Source organism: Amblyomma mixtum, chromosome 1 (genome assembly GCF_055824585.1).
Source record: "Amblyomma mixtum isolate Tamu chromosome 1, ASM5582458v1, whole genome shotgun sequence".
In the NCBI taxonomy this organism is placed as follows: domain Eukaryota; kingdom Metazoa; phylum Arthropoda; class Arachnida; order Ixodida; family Ixodidae; genus Amblyomma; species Amblyomma mixtum.
In genome coordinates this window covers 76367366-76388923 of record NC_143012.1, presented here as the reverse complement: position 1 = coordinate 76388923, position 21558 = coordinate 76367366, and the positions used below count along the sequence as shown (strand labels likewise).

The 21558-nt window shown below is 49.7% G+C and overlaps 1 protein-coding gene across 1 annotated transcript; it reads left to right on the top strand.

Moving 5' to 3' along the window:
• The first annotated feature begins 2903 nt into the window (after positions 1–2903).
• LOC149366815 (uncharacterized) lies at positions 2904–7077 on the top strand. Its single transcript, XM_089552483.1, has 3 exons — positions 2904–3548; positions 4894–5131; positions 5973–7077. The coding sequence occupies exons 1-3, from the start codon at positions 3463–3465 to the stop codon at positions 6726–6728; spliced, it is 1080 nt and encodes a 359-aa protein (XP_089408609.1). The 5' UTR covers positions 2904–3462; the 3' UTR covers positions 6729–7077.
• Positions 7078–21558: the final 14481 nt, after the last annotated feature.

Below are 21558 nucleotides of genomic sequence, written 5' to 3'. Positions count from 1 at the left end.
CAGGCATTGACAAGGTTGTGCCAGAAACGCGGCTCTAAAGCAATAGGCCATCGGCGTTCCTTGTGTTCATTGGCGTTGGCGTTGACCACGTTTTACACTCCGATCATTTTAAGGAAAAGAAGTGCGCATTATGGCGCCCTGGGTCAGTGGACGCCTGAACGGAGCTCATCGGCCCATAGGGTGATGAGAGAGAGAGAGGTGTGAGCTGCAGGCATTGACAAGGTTGTGCCAGAAACGCGGCTCTAAAGCAATAGGCCATCGGCGTTCCTTGTGTTCATTGGCGTTGGCGTTGACCACGTTTTACACTCCGATCATTTTAAGGAAAAGAAGTGCGCATTATGGCGCCCTGGGTCAGTGGACGGCTGAACTGAGCTCATCGGCCCATGGGGTGATGAGAGAGAGAGAGGTGTGAGCTGCAGGCATTGACAAGGTTGTGCCAGAAACGCGGCTCTAAAGCAATAGGCCATCGGCGTTCCTTGCGTTCAATGGCGTTGGCGTTGACCACGTTTTACACTCCGATCATTTTAAGGAAAAGAAGTGCGCATTATGGCGCCCTGGGTCAGTGGACGCCTGAACTGAGCTCATCGGCCCATGGGGTGATGAGAGAGAGAGAGGTGTGAGCTGCAGGCATTGACAAGGTTGTGCCAGAAACGCGGCTCTAAAGCAATAGGCCATCGGCGTTCCTTGCGTTCAATGGCGTTGGCGTTGACCACGTTTTACACTCCGATCATTTTAAGGAAAAGAAGTGCGCATTATGGCGCCCTGGGTCAGTGGACGCCTGAACTGAGCTCATCGGCCCATGGGGTGATGAGAGAGAGAGAGGTGTGAGCTGCAGGCATTGACAAGGTTGTGCCAGAAACGCGGCTCTAAAGCGATAGGCCATCGGCGTTCCTTGTGTTCATTGGCGTTGGCGTTGACCACGTTTTACACTCCGATCATTTTAAGGAAAAGAAGTGCGCATTATGGCGCCCTGGGTCAGTGGACGCCTGAACTGAGCTCATCGGCCCATGGGGTGATGAGAGAGAGAGAGGTGTGAGCTGCAGGCATTGACAAGGTTGTGCCAGAAACGCGGCTCTAAAGCAATAGGCCATCGGCGTTCCTTGCGTTCTATGGCGTTGGCGTTGACCACGTTTTACACTCCGATCATTTTAAGGAAAAGAATTGCGCATTATGGCGCCCTGGGTCAGTGGACGCCTGAACTGAGCTCATCGGCCCATGGGGTGATGAGAGAGAGAGAGGTGTGAGCTGCAGGCATTGACAAGGTTGTGCCAGAAACGCGGCTCTAAAGCAATAGGCCATCGGCGTTCCTTGCGTTCAATGGCGTTGGCGTTGACCACGTTTTACGCTCCGATCATTTTAAGGAAAGGAAGTGCGCGTTATGGCGCCCTGGGTCAGTTGACGCCTGAACTATGCTCAATGGCCCGTGTGGTGATGAGAGAGAGAAAGAGAGGTGTGACTGCAGGTATTGACAAGGTTGTGCCAGAAACGCGGCTCTAAAGCGATAGGCCATCGGCGTTCATTTTGTTCATTGGGGTTGTCAACTGTTTTATACTCATCATTCTAAGGAAAGGAAGCCGAGCGCGCGCGGCGAGGCTGTGGCATGCCAGCTGTGCCAATGACGTCACTTGCTCCGAGCGCATGCGCAGTACGGTCGTGCAAGAGCTTGCGAAACGGCGGGACTGTGGGCAGTGTTGCTCAGACAGTAACATATGGTTGCGCGCAGATGTTGCTTTCGCAATTCTGCAGGTTTAACCAGAACTAAACCAGGGCCAATTTTTTTCTCTCTGAAGTGCTGCTTTAGAGAGATATTTTGCTTTTTACTTCATTTTTGTTTTGATTTCTTATCCTTTTTGTTTTTTTCTCCTTTTCACATTTTATTATTTGGTTTTATGTCTGTTATTTTTATTGTGCTTCTATTTTTTCTGTTCTCTTTTTGTTTCTTATGTTTACTTTTTATATTTACTTCCTTATTTTCTAATTTTCATATTTTATTTTTGCCGCTTTATTTTGTATTTGTTTCTTTTCTTACTTTTGTTTTTATTTGTCATTTCTTTTTTTCATGTTTTATTCCCTGTAATTGATTTATAAAACCCATACGTTCGCTAGATGCGCCTTTAGTAATGGTCAAACCTTGGGCCTTCGCGGCGGAGTGGTAGCGTCTCCGCTCCAAATGCCAAAGGCCCTTGTTCGATTCCCAGCGCTGACGCAGTTTCTTTGTAAGTAGTGACGCCGAAACGCGGACAAATCTGCCGAGACGGATGCTAATGACAGTCTGGGGCATTAAAGGCGTTCGCCTTAACATCCCGGAGCAGCTTCTCCGTGGCGTCCACTGATTTCAGAACACATGCAAGCACGTTTTGGTCCTAAGCGGGCCACACCCCAATTCCCGTATTAAGGCGAGAGCCTTTAATGCCTCATACTGTCGTTAGCAGATGCTGTCAGCAGCCGTGTTGACCGACGCTGTCGGCCGCCGTGTCGACAGACGCGTCGGCAGCGATGTCGAAAGACGCGTCGGCAGCCGTGTTGACAGACGCGTCAGCAGATTTTTCCGCCTTTCGGCGTCACTGCTTAAAAAGAAGCTGTGCCCAGAGTGGGAATCGAACCGGAGCCTTTGGCATTTGAAGCGGAGACGCTAACACTCCGCCACGAAGGCTCAAGGTTCGAGCATGAATAAAGGCGCATGTAGAGAATGCATGGGTTTCATAAATAAAATAAAAGGAATAAAATGAAGGAAAGGAAAATAAAAAATCAAAAGAAAAATGAACAAAAATAAAAACATAATAAAAATAAGTTATGAAAATAAAGATAAAAAACTATGAAAGTGAGAAAAGGAACAAAAATGAATAACAAAAAAAACAAAATATGAAAAACAAAACAAAATTGCGCCAGGAAACGCTTTCGCCTTGCAGCACTTTAGAGAGCCACAGTACCCCCTGAATTTTTTTTGCGTCGTCCCCGAGGATGCTGCGGACTGCTGCGCCGGCTTGTCCAGGACCAAAAGTCGCCTTGAGGGCGACCGTGTTTCTTGGTTTCAGCACCACGACGATGTCGTCTCTTTCAATGCGGGGCGTGTTCTGCGGACGCCACCGGAGTTGCTTGGAGCGCTTCGAGGCTGCGTTCAGCGCACTCCCGCCCTGCGTATGCGCAGAGCTAGCCGGCGCCTGTTGCTGGGCGGCACCAGCACCAGCGTCCCTCGATGCCGCCGCCGCGTTCTTCTTTCCGCGCCAGACGCGGACCATAACCTGAAAGTATTCGCGCCGAACGGCTGCTAGCATTCCGTGGACTCCCTGCCAGTGTTACAGCACGCTGTCGCGTTCCACTCATGCAGGCGAAGATTTGTGTGGAAAACGCTTTCGCATCTACGCCCTTTAGACAGAGTGCCCCTGAATTTTTCTCCGACGGCAGACGCTGTAAGTGGAAGAAGAGCGCCACGTGCACGTTCAGAAGGTAGAAGTGCCGGCCATGGAGATCGAGCATCTGCCGGAGAGCCTTCTCTTAGAGGTGTTCGGGCGCCTGACGTCGTTCGACCAAGTATGCGCCTGCGCAAGGTAAGTCGGCCGTCACTGCTACGCAGTGCATCACCTTCCAGTCGATGCTTCGGAGCTTAGACGAAGCATGTTAGGCTAGGGATGCTGGCGCGACACTACATCGCTGAGCACGTATTTCGCTCTCCACTTTATTGATTGTGGCATCAAGCGCTATTCAACGCTTCTTTCTAGTTTATAACGATAGTGTACTTAGTGTGAGCTATTAACAGCCAGGAGACTGCTTCATCTTGGATTCCCCATTACACTTCAACACATGAAATAGATCAGCGCCCTGCGTAGATATGATGCGTCCCACCGCCTTTGCAGCATCTCAACACTTGAGCGCTGAGGAAAGTGCAAAATTGTTTTAACAAATGAGATCCCATAGATGTTAAAGATGCTCGTGCAGGCTGCTATTGCCGAAAGGCCAGCAGCAGACGTGTGTTCGGACACTCCGTGTGGACCATAGCGTGAGTCGCTTTGGGACGTTAAACCCCATTAACCAAACCAAAAATCAACTGGTGGCAGATAAACGCTGCGTCAGATTTTAAAACAAAGGTGCGGCACAGCAGCTCACGGCCAAATTACCATCGGCATAAAATTCCACATTTTTGAGGCTCATTCTCTTTTGATGCCTGGGTGTGCGTTGCGTTGCCTTCCTCTGCACCGCAGTGGTATCTACACGCCTGGGTTGCCTTGCAGTCACGAAGAAGCTGGTCTTCCTGAGGAGACTGGCGTGCACCAAACTTATCTGCAAAGGCGCGTAAAGCGGGCAACTACCGATCAGTCAGGATTTTCTAACAAGCTGATCTGCTAAAGATGCAAGATGTCATTTTTCGGATTGGTGCCAGTCCAGGGCTTCTCATCCGCACGTATTATGTATTCCCCTGTAGAGTGACAGAAATCCGAATAACCACCATAGCTAAGACCATGGCGTGGTAGTAGCGACAAATGGTTCTTTCCATATGTCGACGGAGGTGTAAGGTTCGCGTAGCAGGAAACATATTCAGGCAATGTATTCCGCAAACGTTCAGAACATGGGAAATTCCGCTTGCAACGACGCCATCAGTAAGCGGCAAGAGAACATTATGCCTCCATTCCAACGTCTTTATTTGTACCCTCCCCAGTTCAGAGCGGTGAGGAAAATCACCTCGCCGGAATCCTTGATGTACACCTCGTCTGAATGCTATAGAGGTCACATCACTCTTAGCCTCAATAGATTCTGGCTCTGCGACGGTGCATTAACGGCTCTTGAACATCGCAATTAATGAGCTTTGCCTCTGCTAGAGGTCACGGATACGTTACCGCTTATATATACGTCAAATAAAACAATGCGACATCACTAGCGCACGTCTCTTCATTCCAGGGTATGTCGCCGATGGTGGCGTGTGGCACGCGACTTCTCGCTGAGGCGTGTGCTACGCGTGACGTCATTTCCGCTCAAGGCCAGACAGGTGCACAGCCTTCTCGAGGCCCACGTCGACGCCAACATCGTGGAACTGCACATAACCCGTTCCATGGACACATCGAGCGCCGAGGAGGAGCAGAGAGACTTTCCGCGAGCGTTCTTCGCCTACCTGGCCGAGCACTGCCCCTCACTCAGGGTGAGCGTTTCATGATGGCAATGCTTAAGGAAGTGTCCCCTCGTTCAAACTCAAGCGCAAAGTTTTATACGATCGCTATGGGACCGGAGTAGTCGAAGTTTAAGCAACTGGTACATTCTGTAACAAAAATAGCGCTTCTTTAACGCCAGCAGTTGCTGTGATCTTCAGTTAACAGGACGTCATAAATGAAGAAAAACGAATGCTTAGTCATTTTTATCAGGTTGCCTTTCCTAATCGATAACCCAGAATTACAAAACATGGATATGCTGCCCTACGATCTGGCATCACTCTCGGCGATGAAGATGGTTATATTTTTCACTTCCTGCTACTAAAGTAAGCATGAAAGCGGCAGTTAGCCCTGGGATCGGAAACTGCATTTAAATTCGTTTTTATCTATTTAAGCGCACGTGGTGACTGAACGCGATTTGATGTTTAGAAAAGGAAATTCTTGACGTGAACGCAGCGCGAAAGCATGCGCGTTAGCCGAATCGATTTAGGCATCGAAAAACGATGCTGCTTTTTTACCACTCTTGGTGGTTTAAGACCTGCTCGGTGACGAAGTTTTTTCATGCTGGAGACCGTTTCCATAGCAACAATATGACGCTCCAGTTGGCCTCCTTCCAGCGGCTATGGGAGGAATTGGCGCTGACGTCTGGATTAAATGGGTAATGCGATATATGAAAGTTTCCCATCTCTAGTCATCCCATACAGCGCTGTTGTTGTTCCCCAGCAAACTGAAACGTCAACTTATTGATAAACACGCAGCGGATAAATACGGGGAATGGCCACTACAAGTGCTAGCGTACTAAAAGGATCTACAAGTGTCCTCACTTATTCGCAGGTCTTGCACATCACTCGCGGCTTCCTCCCCCTCGCCCGTCGCCTTCGAGAGAACAAGGTCACAGTGTGCGACCTGCCACCGACGCTCACTCATCTCTCACTGCGCCAGTCGTGGTTCAGTCCGGAGCAGTTCTTCACCGTCGAAGACGGCCGTCCATACCCACGTGATCTCCGGCTGCTGGACCTTGCGCAGTGCATATTCGCGTCTGTCATCGGGCTAGCCATGCTGGAGCCGTTCCCGTCGCTTCGTGCGCTTAGCGTCGAAGGCTGCTACCTGTTCAACGACCAACGCCTGGCCAACATACTGCCCGTGATCGCCAACCTCGTTGTCCTGGACATAGAGCGCACGAAGGTGACGGACACGGGTGCCGAGATGGTGCTCTTGCACGGTCAGAGCCTGCGTGTTTTGTTTTTGGGACACACGGCATTCACCGGCAAAGCATTCAAATCAATCTACATGGGAACAAATGGAAGCCTAAGGCTGGGTCTAACACATCTATGCCTGAGGGACACGTATGTGGGCAAGGAGCGCCTTTACCAACTTGTGAGCATGGCTCCCCGCTTGCAGTGGCTCGCTGTGAGCAGCCACCGCATGACGGAGCCCGTCGCGGAGCGCGTGCGTAATGCCGTTTCTAGTTCTTTGCGCTACTTCGAGGTCTTACCAAGCTCCGAGCAAACAAGTCCCCTCTGCCAGCACTTCACCTGTGACTTCATTAAGAACTTGAAGCTAGGTGCCCTGCCAGGTGAAAACTGCTGAATCGTCCTTTTTTCTTCTATTGTGTATATGACCTGATTTTTCACCTTCAAGGGAACTCCGTGTGTTGACTCTTTGCTCATGTCATTCTGCTGTTCGCCGGTCAATAAAATTTTCGATACCCATGAAGGTTTAAGCAAACCTTTGCGTCTTACAATTCTTGGGGTAACGATGGCTAAAGAGAGAATACTTCTCCGTGTCAAAATATCGCTTAAATCATTAGAAAAAAAAACGGATTTATATCATTTCGGACAATTGCACTTCTTATATATGATCTGGCAGACACCATAAATGCAATGTTCTGTATGTGGCCTTCGTTTTCAAGGCAAACCGAAATAAATGGTTTACGCGACGGCATTGTTTCATGTCATTGAGCTTGGCACTGCGCCTCCCTGTCTTCATGAACGCGTCCTCCGGAACAACCTCTCGTCGCTACCTTGGTTAAGCTCCCTGAGGCTCCTCATCTCTTGTTCACTTTTATGACCGAAGACAGTCAATGAAGATATGCTGCGCCGTTTTTCTCCCCTGCGTGCAGCAACGGGAAATATTGTTTGATCTATCAGCAGTATTGGAGATAGCAGTTTGTCTCCAAGATTCCACTGAAGCCTTGATGTTTATAGATTCTAATAAAGGCCAGAGTTGTTGATCAGCGACAGTTGATGGCTCATTGGCCCTTCTCCTTCCCTGGTAGCTACACGCCGGGTTGTTCCCGTGTTAGCCGTCCTCACGTTGCGCATTTGCCCTCCCGCGTCCTAACTCTTCTCTCCAAGGCTGCCACCCTCTGAATTCTTCACGTGGTAGCCACCTTCGGGCCTCCCTCTCCTTTCCCCAAAAAGTGGAGAAGGTAATGTACTTCTTCACTCTGGCACCTGCCAAGCATGCCAGGTTGCCAGTCATTTTTGCTTCATTTTGTTTTGCCTTTCTTCTTTTGGCAGCCGCCTGCCGGCCTTTCCCTCCTCTGCCCGACACAAGGAGAGCGGGATTTACCTCTTCCCGCTTTGCCAAGTGCGGCAGGCATTGCACACAAGACTGCAATAGTTTGGTTGATATGGTTTAACGTCCGAAAGGGACTCACTGTATAAAGATCTCCGCAATGGAGAGCTCCGGATAATTTCGACCACACAGGTTTCTCACACACTGACATCAAACAGTACACGGGTTTCTAGTATTTCGCCTGCATCGAAGTGATACCGTCGCGGCCGGGATCGAACCCGTGTCTTTCTGGACAGAAGTCGAGTGCCACAACCACTTAGGCACTGCGGCGGCATTCGGTTTATGGTGGTACAAAGCACAACGACAGATAACAAAAATAAAAACTTGGAATACAGACACTAGTGCACATCAGCGATCGTAATAAAAGAACCAAAACACACCCCGAGAATGAGAATAGTAGTTTTCATTATGCCCGTATCGGGTTTCAGATGTACCACATGCACCATTTCTGGCTGTTCTGAGCGCCGCTGAAACGCGGTCGCTGTCCAGAGAACATGTTTGTAGTCTGTGTTATAAAGTCCGAAAAATAACGCGGTAACAGTTTTTAACTAAGTTCTTTACGACCCATTGGTGTTCACACCACGTCTCTATCATATGACTTGAGCTTTGAGTCCCATCGCCGTAGGTTGTATCATAGGATGCCGCTACGCTGCTCGTCTTTGATCCGTAGCCAGGTAAGCTGTCCGGCTTTCTTCTGTGATGTTGAAAGTAGGCATTGGCGTCTAACTTCTGTTATCCCGTGACCTTTGGGTGCATGTCATCGAGCGTAGTGGCTGCCTCCGTGCCGTGCAAGAGCCGAAAAAGCGTCATCCGAGTGGCCTTTTCTATATCGGCTTTGTAACGGAGAGGAGCGTAAGAGACGATGACCTCCCAGGTCGTCTATTTTCTGTCGGCGTGTCATGCATGTCGGAGATGTCCGTTCAAGCGCTCAGTGAAGCATTTTTTTGTAAAGGACTGTCGGTTAATTTCTTTTCGTTTTATTACATTACAGACCCCTTTAGGGGGTGGGTTACATACCCTATCTGGCATTACTGTTTTTGAATCTGAGGAACACTCGTCGCAAATGTCGATGGGCAGGAGATGACAGCACTGACTGTATTCCACAAGTTGTCAGATTGTAGCGCTGGATGGCTTGCGTCATCTCTGCCGTAAATGCTGTTCCGCTGTTCCTATTTAGTATTTCGGGAGGAGGGAGGTCATGTTGCATCAGGTTACGTTCCACGAAAGGGTTTCGACATATCTGCTGCTGTGCAGTTTTGTTTGCACTTTTGGTTTGGCGCCCTAGGTGAGAGGTGGAGATATAAAATATTTATTGTGCAGAGGAATTCGGGCCTACCAGGCCCCTGGGTCTCCGCACGACCCCACCGCACTCAAAAGTTCATGCCTAGAATATCCATGACGCTGGCAGTGCGGCCGGCGACTATCTTTTGTCTTGCCGAGTCCATTGAGCATATCAGGTCTGCCTCTCCTGCTATGTTTGGAGTGGCCCTGGCCCGCCGGGTGGAGGCGAAGCCGGACAGGCAAGGAAGATATGGGTCAGGTTTTCGTTCTGTGCATTGCACAGAGGACAGGAAGCTGGGATGCAGACGACGCCTTAAGGCTCATCTCCATGGACATATCCGAGGTGCAAGATCGCAGCGCCTAAGCACCCAGTGCCGTGTCGTGACAAGCGTCGGAAAACATATGCAACTCGATGGCCTGTCGCCACCTCTCTCTGGTACACGCGCTCAGCTCAGCTTAGCGAACAAAACGGTGCGAAGGGCAGTACTGGATGCTGAGAGAACTGCATTCTCTGATTGGTTACACCGACCGCAAACCAGCTAGCCACTTCCGGCGCCGGCGCGAGCGAGGTGCGTATATGTGACATGAGCAGATATTTGCCAAGAGCCACCGCTAGCTCGTGTCTGCGCCTGGCGCATGCGCAGATTGGTTCCTGTGTACTCTGGAACGCGTAGGCGCTGCGCTCGTGCACCTCGGATGGGCCCATGGAGATGCGCCTTTGGGTTGCTCGCTGCTTGCGAGGGTGGAGGTGGGGGATGGGTATATTCTCCTTTCGCCTTGAGCATTCGCAATGAGTTCAGCGAAGGTGCACGCACGCTCCTTAGGAACCCCCTTGAGGTGCGCGGGTCACCGGTTTCTAGGTCCTCGGGCTAAAAAATCGGTGGCCTCATTGCCAGGGTTTCCAGGGTGCGCGGACGCCCAGATCACCTCAGTGCTGCAGGTGCATGGGGGGGTTCTGGGTCAGTGTTTGGTTGGTGGCAGGGTGGACTCTGCCCGTAGCATAATTTAGCATCACAGTTTTTAAATCACTGAGTAATAGGTAGGACTGAAGCTGCCGAGCCCAAGCCTTATAGCTATTTCTTCTGCTACCTATGGATTAATTCCCTCAGGTAATTCCTTTATAATATGAGGGGTACGCGAAGTGTACGCAACCGCTGTGGCTTCGTGGTGATCACATGCAGCATCTGCCCATACGTTGTTCTGTTCATCACCGTATGGTTCATGTCGGGCCGCTGCCCTGGCTTCCCGTTCCTCGCGGTTTCGGTCGGGGCGCATGTTACGAGGTAGTGGTCAAATGCTTAACCTTTGACGAATTTCTTTCCCCTACCGGCAGGCATACTCTATAAACTCTAAATTCGCACCCCGCTAATCATAACTCACTACGTGAGGCAGTCAGCCGCCGCATATATACTTTTGTTTTCGAACGACGACGGAGTAAAAAATGTCGAGGAGTTCTATGCCGATCTGCTGGAATGGCCTTGTTGGTTATGGGGTTAGTATGAGTACTCCAGCTGGTTTTCTAGGTAGCATTCTTCGTCGCACAAAAACTTGTATACGCATTTTACGTAACGTGCGGCTTCAGTTGATGGTGGTGTCAAGCAGTAGTTAAGTAAAATAACTACTCTCAAGTAAGCAAGAGTTGCCTAGCGGCCGGTTCGTTGCTGGAGGCCTGCGGTATTTTCTCCACAAAGACAGTTGTGAACGACGCGAAGGTACATGGCCTTTGCGGAACAAAAGTTGTTAACGATAGTCCTTTTTCTCTTTTTCGTCCTTTACTCCAACATTACGGTGCCGTTCAGGTGTCCACCCGAGATGTTCGACAGATACTGGGCTATCTTCATGTCCTCAATAACCAATTAATATTATTATTATTCTTAACGGAAACGTCATTCTTTACGAAGTACAGAATATGGCGCCTGCACACCGGAAAATTGGCAACTATTCTCAATCTGAAGCATACTCTCTATGCGGACGATATCACCATGTGGACCACCCACGGCAGTTACGGCGGCACAGAGAACACTTTACAGGAAGCAGCCACACTCACCAAAAATTACGCACGAACCGTCAGACTGTCTTGCTCCCAAGAGAAGTCCGAACTGCTCCTCATCCGGTCTAAGAACCACCGCTGTACCCGCTCCCCCATTCCCATTGAACTGAATGGTGACCCCGTACCTGAGGTTGGCACCCTCCGTGTATTGGGCCTGCACATCCAGAAGGATGGCAAAAACACCACCACCCTCAAGAAACTCAAGCAGGTTGTAGGCGCGATATCGCACCTCATCCGCAGGGTTTCGGGACATCATAGAGGCATGAATGAGTGCGACCAATGTCGCCTCATTCATTCCTGTGTCCTCATCCGTGTGCTGTACACTACCCCATACTTAAAACTATCCAAACATGACATAAACGCTTTGGATGCTTTGATTCGCAGGGCATTCAAGGCAGCACTTCATCTTCCCCTCAACACACCCACATACAGATGACTAGGCCTGGACCTCCACAACACGATAGGGGAACTGGTGGAGGCCCACCAACAGGCCCAATACATCAGGCACACACAAACCTCCACAGGTCGGTGTATCCTGGACTCCCTCGGAATCATAGAGGCCTCTGTCATGTGCGAAGTCAGCGTACGTTAAAGAACCCCATCCAGGTGGTCGATATTTCCGGAGCCCTTCACTACGGCGTCCCTGATATGCTGAATCGCTTTGGGACGTTAAACCCCCGTAAACCACAAAAATAGGTTTGCAAATTTTCCCCTTCTGCTCTTCTTTTTTGTTACATTTCCGGCAATACTCAGGGAGATTCCCATAATGGTCTTTTAGGGAGTTACGGTGTTCACCCAGCCTAACGTTGAGGGATCGCACCGTTTGCCCTACATAGACCGCTCCGCAAGACAACGGTGGTTTGTACACTACACTGTTGGTATATCCTGGACTCCCTCGGAATCATAATACCGGCTAACGACCCAACCCTGCTCGCCATTCCACGACCCCTTCACCGGGAGCTCCGCATCAGGCCGCTCCCGAGCAATATGCATGCGTCCCACCATGAACCGCGCCGGAGAGCCCGTGCGAAGGCACTCCATCGAGCGTACGGCTCCGAGCAGGGCGCCATATGGGTGGACGCTGCCTGCACGGGTGATGAAGCGACAGCAGCTGTGGTGGACTCCTCTTTATCCACCCTGCTCACATTACCTCTCCCTCCAGACACCTCCCCAGAGGCTGCAGTGGAACCCGCCTTTGCATTTGCTATCACCCGCACGGAAGCCCGGTTCATTTTATATGACTCTAAAACTGTGATTCTATATTTTGTTCGAGGCCGACTCCATGTCCCTGCTTTTGGCATACTGGACTCGCCCGATGCACCCCCACTCCGTCAAGTGGAGCTGATATGGGTGCCTGCGCACTGTGGGAATCGCGATACCAGGCCGCCAACCTTTTAGCCCGAGGTTCTTTAAACCAGGCTCAGGTGGCCTCGGACCGGGGATTCACGATGGAGCGCATTCACTCATTCAGCGAGCTGACGCAGGCCTACAGAGCCTCACGCCAGCTCTAACCCCGCCCCACCCCTCCCTAGATAACTAACAAGCAACACTCTGGCACAAACTAAAGACTCGCACTCTCCCCTCACCCGTTACCCTATCTCACTCTCATCCCTCCTTCTCCACTCCGGCATGCGCCCTATGCCCAGAACCCTCGGCCTCTTCCCTCCGCATCCTTTCCCTCTGCCCGGCGGACCCTCCCCTGCGGGACCTAGAGAACCTCAAGACCTGGGAGGACTGGGAGACCCTGCTGCGCTCGGAGGACGCGGCCGTGCAGACCATCGCCACCGGCCGTACTGCCAGTGTTATGGACCTCAGGAACATAAACACTTGTGTGCAGTGGGGTCGTGCGGGGACCCTGGGGCGTGCCCCGAATCCCTGTTGAAATAAAGCTTTCTCTCTCTCTCTCTCCCTTCCTAATCAATGCATCGGAGTGACTACGGTGACGTCGAACTATCAGAGACGAAGGCTCCTTCTAATGCGATGGCCAGATGAATCCTTCAAATTGGCAGTCAGATTTCTGTTGAACTGGGCGGGATTAATAAAATCGGTAAATTGCTTTTTTCGAGGTACGCAAATAGCGCACTATCTGTCTCACATATCTCGTGGACAGCTGAACTGCGCCAGAAGCGAAGGAAGGAAGGTGGGAGTGAAAGAAGAAAGAGGTGCCGGAGGCCACCGCAATAATTTCGACCACCTGGGGATCTTTAACGTGCACTCACATAGCAGAGCACACGGGCGCATTTTGCTTTCTGTCTCCATCGAAACGCGGCTGCCGCGGTGGGGTTCGAACATGGGTACTCCGGCTCGGCTCGGTAGATGAGCGCCTTTAGCATTGAGCCACTGCGGCGGTGTCCCATACTGGCGTAGCCTTAATTTCGCATCCTCGTCACCCACCCAGTGATGTACCCACGAATTACAATGGTTCTGAGGAAGTTAAACGCGCGGTAACTGTCACTTCTCGGTGGGCACTTCAACCGTACCAAGTGTTTATAAGGAACCGTTCCTTACGGGATGATCCAAATATACATTCTGTCCCTTTCTAGTAAAACTTTGACCACCACCACCGTTAACAAAGGCGGGTAAAGGAGGTGAAATATATACAAAAGAAAAGATTGAAAGAATTGGCACATCACCTCGCTATGAAAATTGGTTTTTCAAGAAAGGAAATGACGCAATGACTCTCTCACTTATTGATTGATTGATTCAATTTTTATTTCTCAACATTCGTACAAGGCATGCTTGTTAAAACATCCGGATCCCTAGCTGGAAGCTAGTTGGGATCCATGCAATTCAGTTTCAAAGAAAATTGCAGGCATAACAAAAATTAATTACATTCATATAAAAGCTCATGAAATTAGAAAGACATAAATGGGTACATAGAGCAACAATATTCAGAGCACCAAGCTTCTTTTACAAACAGATACAAACACACAAAAATACATGAAAAGAAAAAAAAAGCGGTGGCTTCACTCATTGTTTATAATATTTCTTCAGTGACACAGGAGAAGTTTTACAATGTTTGAGTTCACTTGGAAGCTTTTTCCACAGCTTAGTACCAACATGGGCCATCCTTCTTTCTCCATAGACATTTTTTGTTTTCGGAAGAAGGAAATTTCTATGAGTGGCGTTGCGAGTGCATAGTGGTGGGATACAGAATAGCGATGAGTGTAACGGGTAATTGTCTGTAAGGCATGTGTGTATTGTCAAGACAGTCCTGTATTCAAGTAATGATTGTAGTGGCAGTATATCCATCTGTTTAAAAAGAGGAGCAGTGTGGGCGTTGTATCCTGAATGTGAAATGAATCGAATTGCCCTTTTTTGCAAGACCTTAAGTGGTTCCAAATAAGATTGGTAGGTGTGGCCCCATGATTCAATGCAATATGATAACTGGCTTTGAAAAATTTAGAAATAAATAGTTCTGAGTATGTCATTACCAAAATAATCTCGGCATTTGTAGAGTGCAAAGCATGCTGCAGCTAACGTTTTACAAAGCGCCTGAATGTATGGCTTCCAGTGCAGGTTCTCATCTAAAATTATTCCAAGATAAGTGATGTTATTGACAAGTGCAATAGGTGTTCCCAGCCATTGCACGGAAGGCAGGTTTTCATGTATTGTTTTTCTGGAGCCCCTAAATATTATGCTTTTTGTCTTATTAACATTTACAACAAGTTTATTTGAAATAAACCAGCTACACAAAGTTTCCAATTCTCGGTTTGTGGTGCTAATAAGATCCGTTGTAGATTCATGAGCACATAGAAGAGCAGTGTCGTAAGCATACATAAAAACAGCGAAGTGTTGTGTGAAATGCGGCAGGTCATTAATATACAAGGTAAAAAAAATCGGACCAAGGACTGAACCCTGAGGCACACCAACCGTAACTGTTTCAAAGTCAGATTTTACACCACTAAGTTGGATCATTTGCCGCCGATTATTGAGATAACTTCTGAAGAATTCTAAACTAATACCTCTAAACCCGTAATGCACCAGCTTTTTCAGTAAAATTTCGTGATCAACAGTGTCAAATGCTTTCTTAATGTCCAAAAAAGTTCCTAAGACTATTTTATTATCATTTAGGAAAGTGTTGATCGTGTTTGTTAGCGATATGACGGCCGTACCAGATGATCTGTTTGGTCTAAAGCCGTGTTGTTGCGGACATAGCAAGGCTTCTTTCTCGAGAAATATTTTCACTCTCTTTGCAATGAGTTTTTTAAAAAGTGTGTTTATGCAGCTTAAAATGGAAATTCGGCGGTAATTCTCAACGTGGTTACGGTCACCATTTTTGTGAATCGGTACTATTCTAGCTAGCTTAAGCAGATAGGGATAGGTGGATGAATAGAAGGCAAAGTTGAAGATTTTTTCAAGTGGCTGGCATAAGATATCAATGCATTCCTTCAGCGCAATAGAGGCAACGCCATCACATCCAGTAGATAATTTCGATGGAAAATGATTAGCTGTATATACAATCTCATCCACTGTAATATCATGGTATGCAAAGGTCACTACAATGTTTTGCAGAGGAGGGAGGTACTCAGTGCAGGGGCAAGTATTTCCTATACTTGCACCAATAGTGGAAAAATATACATTGAACGTTGTAACTAGATTATCTCGGTGGACACCCGAATCGCGCCGTAAGGGATGGCATAAAGGAGCGGGTGGAAGATAAATTGGTAAATAGGTGTTTGAGAAAAGGAAATGGCGCAGTATCTGTCTCACATACCTCGGCGGACACTTGAATCGCGCCTTAAGGAAAGGGAGGAAGGTGGGAGTCAAGGAAGAAAGAGAGAAAGAGGTGCCGTAGTGGAGGTCTCCGGAATAATTTCGACCACCTGGGGACGTGCACTGACATCGCACAGCACACGAGCGCCTCTTGCGTTTCGCCTCCATCGAAACGCGGCCGTCGCGGTCGAGTTCGAACCCGGGTACTCCGGCTCGCTAGACGAGCGCCTTACCACTGAGCCACCGCGGCGGGTAAATAGAATGAAAGAAAGAGGTGCCGTAGACGCCTCGCTGTCGTGACCCCGAATAAATGTCTAATGATGATGCATTTAAACGCGCCTATAAAATGCGAGATCTATTTTGAGTTGCGTTGTGCTATTAAACAACCGCTTTTAACAATTTTATGCAGCATGTGCAGTGCAGCGCCATGATGGCTCTGAAAAGCATTATGCTTTGCATTTCCTGAGTCATTGTGGAAGATATTGTCCTCCCGCCGTTGACCTTCTCGCCCCAGAAAAACGATAGCATCAGAAAGTGGCTGTTGCCAAGGCGGTTGTCTTGGACGGCAGTCTTTCCGGTGACTCTCAATTCCCCGCATGTTTTTTTCTCTAGCCTTAGGGGACTTGCACTGTTTGTATGTCAGTGTTTCTTTCGAGGGACGGGAGTCCGTGAGACAACTCGTGTCAATAGAATTCTGTGTATTAAGGCGGAAGCCGTTAATGCCTCATCGTTGTAAGCATAGTACACTATAGTTGTAAGCAAGAGTTGTCCACACATATGTCACGTTCAATTGGTCGAAACGGTCGTGACGTCAGAGTGCGCGTATTTCAAACGGGGCCAATCGCATTTTGGCTTTTAACCATGCAACCAATTAAAGGGATCGTATAGTGATGCTCCAAGTAAGTGGGACTGAGTTTAGTTAATTGCATAATTGCCCAAATAGCCTAATTAACCCTTGCAGTAACGTCAGATAAGTATATAAAACCGAGGAGGAAATTCGCCGAGTTCCGGAATAGAGCCCCGGTCTCCCGCGTGAGAGACGAGCATGCTAACCACTGCGTCATGCCAGCTCGATGGTTTGGAATGAACAAAGGCGCGTCTAGGGAATACATTGTCTTCGTTCACTCCCATCTTCCTCCCTTCTTGTTACGGCGACGTTTAAGTGTCCACCTAGATATGCGAGACAGATACATTTCCTTTCCTTTCCTCAAAAACCAATTTACCGACGAGCAAGGCGTACAACCGAACGGGCGATGGCCTTCTATGGACTCTCTGGCAGCGTTGCAAGACGCTGTCGCGTTTCACTCTTAGAGGCGAAGCCTAACATCTTAACAACGCATCAGTGACACAAGCAGCAATTAAGGCTTTTGTCTCAACGCACTTCACGGTGTGGTCACGATCAAAAAAGGTTAAATCATACAGAATCTGGCGCCCCGCGTTTTGTCGAAATGGTGCCATAGCCGTCGTGGAATGCGAGGACCTGTCCTGCGACCATCGTCAATGAGGCGGCCTAAACAGTGGGTTCACCCGAATTCTACAGTGAAGAGAATGGCTTCCACAGCGACAGCATCCCCATCCATGGCTCTGGTTATGAGGCACACGGGGTAGCAGCTTTGATGCGAAATTCTGTTTTTGACGGTGCGTGATACTGTGGCGATGGCCAGTGCCTTTCACATGTCCTTAATCGAGCGGCGCTGCCTTGTACACTCGGTTTTAGAGCTCAAAGCTCCACTTCCCGACCGCAAAGCTGAAGGTCGAACGACGAGTGGATTTGACCTCTAACTGGAAGCTCGCCGCAGGTGTGGCTGTGATGTTACGCCAACTGACTTGACGCAGCTCTGTCGGCTTGTTCCGCCGCTGCGCACACGCCGATCCGACCGCTTGCGCTCGCCAGTTGTGTCACTTGACAAGCTCACGTGATTCGCTCTTGCTCAGTAAAGACCAGTGCTCACCGCCTCGGCACCGCACAGGCATGGAGCCAGAACCGGTCAGCGGGATGAGTCCATCCACTGAGCATTGGAGGCGCCGGGCTGGTTCCAGTGATCCCTACGACAGAGAACGTCACAAAGCCACGTTGGCTAAGGATAAGTCTCGAAAGCACGCTCGTAAGGTTGATGAAACCGAAGAAGAGCCGCCGCGGTGGCTCAGTGGTTATGGCGCTTGGCTGCTGACCCGAAAGACACGAGTTCGATTCCGGTCGGGGCGGTCGAATTTTGGTGAATGCGAAATTCTAGAGGTCGTGTAATGTGCGAAGTCAGCGTACGTTAAAGAGCCCCACCCAGATGGTGGACACTTCCGGAACCCTCCACTGCGGCTTTCTTTATATCCTGAACCGCTTTGGGACGTCAAACTCCCGTACACCATTAAACAGAAACCGAAACCGATGAAGAACGGGAGATACGTCAGGAGAAGCAGCGGCACGGGCAACAAGTGTATATCAAGCGGAAAATGGCAGCGGAGGCTGCTAAGGTCTTCGCGTCGACATCGGCCACTGGTTCGGTTGCCTTTCCCTACGTATAACCTGGCTGAGCCGAATTGAGCCACAGCCACTTTTTTTGTCGCCGAATATGGTACCACATGTTCCGCATGCATCTCTTAGAGTTTCGCGCTCCCTTTAATATTTCTTGAGTTTACTTTTATGATGGTTCTCTCGGAGCTAATCTGCCGTGCAGCACTCGGGCAGCCAGGTAGGAGGTGCGGATTCGCCATCCGTCCTTTAGCTTTTATTGCCGGCTACTGGGATTTCGCTTGTTTCAGCAGGTTAAGTGCCTAGTGCGGGTGCTGGCATTTTATTTCTTGGGAAGAAGGGTGAAGGTGTTAGTAGCTGGTGTACCCTTCAACAGGAGTCCGCTGTCTTTCTGGATGCGTTTTTTATGTAGCTGTACTGGCGTTTCATCGCCATGTCCGCTCTACCAGCCCCGGCTAAGCATCAAGCTTAACAGAGTAGCAGAGTGAATGCAAGCATTATTTATTTCTCTGGCGCCTCCAGAAGGAATGCGACGGGCGACATCCACTTCCTAGCTGCGGTTTGCGGCGTTTTTTTCTTCCGGGGCATCTACGTCACTTTATGTGCCTTTTAGATGGGCAGATGTGGAGCCTACAAGAAATTGGCTTGAACGATTATGCATTGCACGGACAGCGGAGTGCACTAATTGCGCACGGCAGGAACGCAATCGTCATATTGCACAAGAATATGCAGTTGTCCGTGTTTTTTGAAGGGTGATTCATGCCCGTTTCCGAAGCCTGGCTGTAAATCAATTTCTGGCAAATGGTAGATGCCCTCGCGGTATCGTTTAACGACTGGTGATCGTGGCTGGCGCATTTCCGGTATGGCATAAACGTGTGTTTTCAGCCTCGAGTCAGAGCAGGCGTGTGCTTTTCGCTCTTGGTGATGACAAAACTTTATTCTGAGCACGACAAGGACGGTGAGGGGTTGGAGGTCGTCTTGAAATAAAATGCGTGGTCTCTGACGTCGGTGTCAGGTGGCGAGAAGTCCCCAGGCCCGTGATGTGCTCATGTTAGACCTTAATGGGGACTTCAACAATGTGTCTCATGATGTGATCTTGGAGGGCCTAGCGAGGCCGTACTGTGGCCAGCGCACTTAACGACTACGTGAGGACGTTCTTCTCAGATCAAACCGCTACACTGGGCATAGGGAACGTGCACTTTGGAACCATCCGCCTCACAGGTTGTGGCACCCTACATCGCTCAGTGCTGTCGCCCACGCTGTTCAACGTTACGATGGCTGGCCTTTCCCCGCTCCTTTCTACAATTCCCGATGTGCACCATGCTATTTGTGCCGATGACATCAAGATATAGAGGATGAGTGGCTCGGACGGCCACATGCAAGACAGCCTTCAAGAGTTCATAGAGGCGGCGCAAGACTACACGACTGAGATTTGGCTTACGTGTGCACCTGAGAAGTGGGAACTGTCGTTATCTGCGCGCACTCTTGGACCCAAGTTGTCGACCCCGATATCAACCTCCACCTTGAAGGCACTCGCATCCCTGGAGTAGACCGATTCCCGGAGCTGGGCCTGTACCTATAACCTATAGCCGAGTGAGCTACACTGTACAGTTACTCCAGAAGCAATTTACGTAGGTGGCACACTTGATCCGCCGCATCTCCAACAGACGCGGGGGGCTCAACCAAACTGGCCCATGCGAATTGTACAGGCGTTGGTAATCACTCATGCCACGTTCCACGCATCTTGTCAAAGACTGAGTTGAAGCGAGTTTGATCGACTGAATTACCTCCTGCGATAGGCGATGAAGACATCCCCCAGACTGCCCCCCTGCACCACAACACACCGTCTTCTTCAGCTAGGCCGGCCTACAGAACACGACAGAAGAGCTCGTGGAAGCCCGAACGACCGGCCAGCTGGCGCGTATTCGAGACACGAGAATAGACCGGACCTTTCTGCGCCAACTAGGGTAGGCGGTCCCCAAGACTTCATTCAGGCAAAGGTACCACGCCATCCCGACCAAACTTGCAGCTAAAATCGAAGTCACGCCAGTCCCGGAAAACATTCACCTCGAGCTCTACGCCGGCCGTAGGACTGCCAGAGTCAAGGCACTCATGCGCCAATACGGCTGTGACATTACTGTCCAAGGCCATTTTGGAATTTATGTCTTGACAGCCGGGAGGGTCCGCCTCCCAGTCCTCTCTGGTGGGGTTTGGAGGGCTAGATGTGTTTGATTGACACGTCCAAACCACGTGGAAGGTGTCAGCCACCTCCCCACAGAACTGGCACGCGCCATCAAAAGATTTGTTGAAATGTTTAAGCACCGCCGGGCACAGTACAGTGTTAGTGATAATTTTCATGAGGAGGCGCTCGTTAAAAGGGGCCGGGTATAGCCGGGCGGGTATCCATTAAAAGGGGCCGGGTATAGCCGGTACGCCTGCTTGTAGTGATCGGTGAACATGCGCTTTCATGCAAACTTCCAAGCGATCATCCAGAAGTCACATTTGACACCTCCCACACAGATATAAGACACCTTTTTCGTCGCTAATCCAACTCATAGCCAATGGCATACCACAGTACCAAAGCGACTAACACAGTAGCGTTGAAATATGATGCCAGCGTAGCTGTTCTCACTTAAATACTTTCCTACGAAGCATGACCCCTTCGAGTGCTGTGCGCTCTTCATCTCGAACCACTCCAGCTTTCGGAACGCAGTAGCCTATAAACCGTACAACTGGAACAGTGGCTAGTATGGCAACAAATTAGCGCGCACAAGTAGGGTTCTCCCAATTTCCCCGCAATAATCAGTTTGAAACCACTTTTGTGGTTAATATATGGTATGGATTCATCACATGTTGGAATTTTCTATTGCCATCCATACATTACTATATGGATTTATATCCGTCCAAAGCACTAATCCAGCTTAATCTACAGACTATTTCCTACTAACCTACCTTAATCCATTCAATAGGGTGGGCCTACTTCTTAATTTTTTGGGGCCCTTTTGTATTTTTGGGTTGCCAAACTTCCAAATTTTGGCGTCCGCCGGTATTCAGGCTAGGAGGCTCCCTATGATTGGTCCACTGTTACCACGTGGTTTTGATTGTGTCGCGAGAATCGCTTACACTCATAGACGGCGGTGAGATATACCGCTATTGGCACCGTGGTGTAGTTGTTGAGCGGAGGGCCACTGACCCGACAGCTGGCTGTATGAATCAAAGCGACCAGACGGGCTTGTGAGACCATGGTGGCTATTCCCGCGCCCCCGTAAGGTAGGGAGACGGTGGGCAGTTTGTTCACAATGGGGTGGGCCACTTGAGATGATGCC